This window comes from Hipposideros armiger, unplaced genomic scaffold (genome assembly GCF_001890085.2).
Source record: "Hipposideros armiger isolate ML-2016 unplaced genomic scaffold, ASM189008v1 scaffold_3, whole genome shotgun sequence".
Classification (NCBI taxonomy): Eukaryota; Metazoa; Chordata; class Mammalia; order Chiroptera; family Hipposideridae; genus Hipposideros; species Hipposideros armiger.
In genome coordinates this window covers 4,165,800-4,170,930 of record NW_017731353.1, presented here as the reverse complement: position 1 = coordinate 4,170,930, position 5,131 = coordinate 4,165,800, and the positions used below count along the sequence as shown (strand labels likewise).

The following is a 5,131-nucleotide window of genomic DNA, read 5'->3' as shown; positions in this document are numbered from 1 at the left end:
GTCATCGGCGACTCATGGCAGTCCAGCTCCAGGTCGAGCTGTTGTTCACCATCTTAGTTGTAGAGGGCGTAGAGTCACTGGCCCTCATGTGGGATCCGAACTGGGACCCTACTGCTCAGAACTGGTGTCCCAAGCCAACTCCTAACCAACGTGCCGCTCAGCCGGCCCTGGGGTCTCTTTCTTTTTTTTTTTTTTCCCCTCCCCCCCCCGGGGTCTCTTTCTTATACAGCTAAGTCTATGCCCTAAATGACACAACATCTGACCCCAAGAAAATCTGACCAAGACGTCATCCTTTAGTTCCCTAGGTGGCTCCAACAGGTTCCTGCTCACCCCCAGCTTGAGCCACACCCAACCAAAGGCCATCTATGCTCCATCCTTGGGCTGATGGGACAGGCCCCTCAGGACTCAAGACAGAGGTGACATGGCCCGAGGCTGCCCACGTGCCTGATCTCTCTGGGCTCCCATCCTAGTGCTCACATGCCAGGCCCTGTGCCCAGCCCTCCAGGACACAGTCATGACAGTCCATCGATTGAAGGTGTCCTGTGTGCTTAGCAGGCAGGTACTGCTTTTAGCCTCTTTCACGGAAGATAAACCTGTAGCTCAGAGGGACAAAGTCACTCTACTGAGCCACACACAGCAAGTCCTATTCAAATCCTGGTCTTTTCAATTCCAGATCTTGTGCAATCCCCACCCCCCTTCGCTGCCCCACTCTTTCCAGCCACTGCCCTTCCCATCTGTGGCAGCCTTGTGTGCTGCTAGGAGTCCCATGGCAGCGCTCGCAGGCTGGCCCCCAGCTTACCCTGGACAAGAAGGACGAATGTCCGCATGGCCTCCCCAGCTGCATTGTTGACTTTACAGCCGTATAGACCTTTATCTGACACCTGGGNAAGAAAGAATTTATCTTAACTTCATAAGGAATGAAACACTGACACACGCTACAACATGGCTGGACCTTGAAAACACGACGTTTCAGTGGAAGAAGCGAGACACAAAAGGCCACATAATGTGTGACTCCATTTATATGCAATGTGCAGAAGCAGCAAATCCATAGAGACAGCAAGTTGGCTAGTGGCTGCCTGGGGCTGAGGTGGGAGTGGAGGTTTGGGGGGAAAATGGGGAGTTAGGGGTAATGGGCATGGGGTTTCCTTCTGGGTAATAAAAATGCTCTAAAGCTGAATGTGGGGATGGTCTGTGAATATACTAAAATTAATTCAATTATATGCTTTAAATGGGTAAATTGTATAGTATGTGAATTATATCTCAATAAAGCCATTACTGGCGGGGGGTGTGGGGTGCAGGCACGTGTGTGCAGAGCCGGGAGGAGCTGAGTCTGACTGGGGCACATGTGGAGCAGGCAGGGAGAGGTGGGCTGGCCCCGGACCCCTCAGGCTGTGTTTCTGAGGACAACAAGCCATGAGGGGAGTCTCAACAGACAAATGACCCACTGAGTTGCACTTTTGAGCTGTCCTGTGTGGAGCCTGCATTGGAGGTACGGAGCGGGCCCAGAAGGCTGGCAGTGGTGGCTGGAACGGGAAAGGTCGTGGGTGGAGACAGTGGGCTGGCACCTGAGGCATTTACCAGCTGACAAGACCACCTGCCAGCCGACTGTCAGGAAGAGGGAGGGGTAAGGGCGAAGGCCTGAATGGGGGTGACTAAGGGCCAGGCTGGGATGGAGCTGAGTTACTGGAGAAGGAACAGCTTTGGGGGACAATGCCAGGCCCAGAGATGGGCCGGCTGCGCTCTCAGCACCCACACTGCATTTCTCTCTTAAGGGAGCTAAGGGTACAAACACAAGGAACCTGTGAGCCCCATGGAAGTGGTTCCCAATGCTGGGATTTCAAGGGCCAATAATGTTGAAAGACAAATCGGAGGTGGGCCAACGTGGCCCTGCCAGCCTTTGATTTTGCCAAGTAGGAACAGTTGACAACCAACAATTCCTGTTGTCATTTCATTAAATAAAGGAATATTAAGAAGGGTCCGATGCACTCACCAACGGGCATTCTATCCTTCAGCCAAGTGACTGTTGGTGCAGGGACCCCGGTCACATCGCAGGTCAGAACCAGGGGGCTCCCAGCCACCTGGCTCACTGTCTCCGTCTTGGGGTTCTCAAATGTTGGGGGTACTGCAGGAGAGAAGTCAGGTTCTCAGAATCTTAAGACTGCCCCCACTTCCTTCCTCTTAGGCAGATCAGGGATATTCGAGAAAAACCTTCCCTATGGCTAGGAGTTGACATTTTATACTTTGCCATTGATGGAGATACGTATTGCTCTATTTACAAATAGAGCCAGCAGCTGGCTGTTTCAAAACATCTACAAAGCAGAGTCCAGGAGGGGTCCACTTAGCCCAATGATAGTAAATGCACAGCTCACACACAAGCAGTTCGTAGCCTCTGCCAGGACAGACATCACTAATCAATCCCAACACTCTCTCCTGCCCCGCCAGGATGAAGTCATGCTCCCCAGGCAATGGTATTCAGTATGGCCCAGGGTTGGATCCCTCCACTGTTCGCCTGGTGGGAAGGCTACTGCTTTGCCAGTTGTGGCCAACAGCTGGAATCCCCCCAACCTGTCCTCCCCATCTTGCACAGCAATTTTAGCTGAGCACCCAGTTGCTCAGGTAGAAACTACATTTCCCAGTTTCCCTTGCAGCCTGCTGTGGCCAATTGCCCAAGTTCTCACTAAACGGGGTACAAGCAGGGGGGACAATACAACTTCTGCATCACTCATTCAAAAATAAAAATGCTTGCCTTCTACTTCTGCTCTTTTCTGCTTCCTGCAGGCTGGGACAGAATCCCAGCTTCAACCACATGAGCAGGGACAACACTCTCGGGGATGGGAGATCAGCAGGATGGAAGGGTCCCGGGGCCCTGAATTTCCAAATGGAGCCGAGCTATCTGCCAGTCTACACACTCACCTCTGGGTTTATGGATGAGAGAGGTAAACTTCTCTTTTATTTAATCCACTATATTTTGGGGTCTCTTTCTTTTCCTTTCTTTTCTTTTTTTTAAAAGATTTTATTGGGGAATTGGGGGANACACACACACACACACACACACACGCACACATATGCACTCTCCTTCCCTTCCCACTCTGTTCCTTGCATACACTGGCATATGGCCACCTCAGGGCCTTGAACGTGCTGTGCCCCCTGCCTGGTGCTCTCCCCCACAGAACCCACTCACTTCACCTTCTCACCTCCTTCAGTATCTGCTCGTGTCACCTTATCTGAGTGCCTATCGCTGACCACCCCAAAAGAGCACCCTGCACTACCACCGCCCATCCCTCACCCTACTGTATTTTTCAGAGCACATGCACCTTGTGAGATTTCATTTTTATATCTGTTTATTTTTCGTCCCCCTCCCGCCCTGCAGCTGCAGGGGCAGAGGCTTTATCTGGTTCATTACTCTGTCTCAGTGCCTGGAACTGCACCTGGAGCAGTTAAGAATGTGTGAAGACTTTGCTCGTGCATCTTCTTCCAGGAAGCCTTCCTGGATTTCCTCCACCCCAGGTCAGGCTGAGTCGGGTGCAACCAGGTGTCATCCCCTGAATCTGAGCCTCCTCCATTCGGCTGTGAGAGCCTAGGGGCAGAGGCCCCTTTCATCTCTGGAGTTCTATTTGGGGGTGGGGTCTTCTCACTTTCTCCATCATAAGCCTCTCTATGTTTATATTATCTTTATTCTAAAAACCATTCAGATGTATTTTTAAGCCTGTGAACAATAATATAAATGGGGATAAATGGGGCCACTTTGAAGCTGGAGCTGCCACCCCAGAGGAACCACCTTGCACATTCTATGTCTCATATCTTTGGAATGTTCAAACAGGGCAAAGTAACCTTTGGATGGGGCCTAGGGCAACACTGTATCCCAAAGAACTGTTTGCAAAGATAACAAGAGAGCAGTTATTATGACTATTGGACTGAAAGTAAAAAACAGTGTTTAGAATTAACATCACTATATTATGTTATCTGCGTGCGATCCGCTGGCCAGTGGGGCAGGGGGCTGCTCCCTTACCTGAGGATGTGGCCAGAGCCATGGAGGTGGGTGCGCTGGGAGAGTGGGAGGGGCAGGCCGTCCTTGAGCCAGCTCATGTGGATGGGTGGAGAGCCCCGGACAGGGCACGCCATGGTCACTAGCTCCCCAGACCTGCGCACCAGGGTCTCACTGCCCTCTGCCCCTTGCTCAATGGTGGGAGGCACTGGTGGTGGAAAGAGAGAAAAGAAGGGGCAGTGAGGGGTCCTGGGGAGGGGCCTGTGGAGGGAAGCGGTCTTCTCCGAGGGAAGTTCCAGGAGGCAGTGCTGGGGGAGGGAAAGCCACTGCACAGGGGGCACAGCCTCCCCCGTGGCTTCCTTCGCATCTCCTTTATCCCTGACTCTCCCGCTGCACCCCTGTGCTGCAGTGGTGGTGCCTCTAGTCTGAGGATGGAGCGGAGGCCCAGAGAGGTCACCCCGTGGCCTAGCCCAGTGTGGGCACAGCTGGGACTTGAACTAGGCCCCCCGCATCCTGCTCTCTTGTCGCCCTCCAGATGCCCCAGTGGAGGCCCTGCGAGGTCCAGGCTGCTGCAGTCCTGGGACGGTGGGGCCACCGGCTTCTCCTTGTCCCTTGTCCCTCAGCTCACCCAGCACATTCACAGTGTGCAGCTTGGCGTCCTCCCCGGCCGCGTTGTGGGCCATGCAGGTGTAGGCACCCGAGTCTGAGGCCGTCAGGCCCTTCAGCACCAGGGAGCTGCCGTCCATGTAGAACCTGCCACAGGGAGGGAGAGCCGAGAGCAGGTGTGTGAGGGTTGGGTAGGCCCTGCTACCTGGGCCGGGGAGGGCACAGGCCAGGCCTTACCTGAGGTGGGGGCCCACGCCCTGGCCCAGTGGGCCACCATCCTTCAGCCAGGCCACCTCGGGCGGCGGCTGCCCGTCGGCCTCGCAGTCCAGCCGCACCTCCTGCCCCTCCAGGACGCTATGCTCCTGCGTGGCACCCAAGCTCTGGATCCGGGGGGCCACTGTGGCGGGGGCTACAGTGAGGCCCGGGGCAGTGACAGGGGCCAGGGTGAGGGTGGGACGCAGGGAAGGGTGCAGGGTGCAGACATACCCAGCACGGCCACCACGAAGTCCTTCCGGGCCTCGGCCTGGGCGTTCTCGGCCA

The 5,131-nt window shown here is 54.7% G+C and overlaps 1 protein-coding gene across 1 annotated transcript in view; it reads right to left on the bottom strand.

Moving 5' to 3' along the window:
* Positions 1–5,131, bottom strand: part of HMCN2 (hemicentin 2) — a 159,733-nt gene that overhangs the window by 36,184 nt on the left and 118,418 nt on the right. Inside the window, exons 60-63 of the mRNA XM_019641692.1 lie at positions 5,078–5,123; positions 4,829–4,988; positions 4,614–4,738; positions 4,010–4,193 (exon numbers count right to left, since the gene is read on the bottom strand). Of these exons, the coding sequence (XP_019497237.1) occupies positions 4,010–4,193; positions 4,614–4,738; positions 4,829–4,988; positions 5,078–5,123 (515 nt within the window). The remainder of the gene's footprint in view (positions 1–4,009; positions 4,194–4,613; positions 4,739–4,828; positions 4,989–5,077; positions 5,124–5,131) is intronic.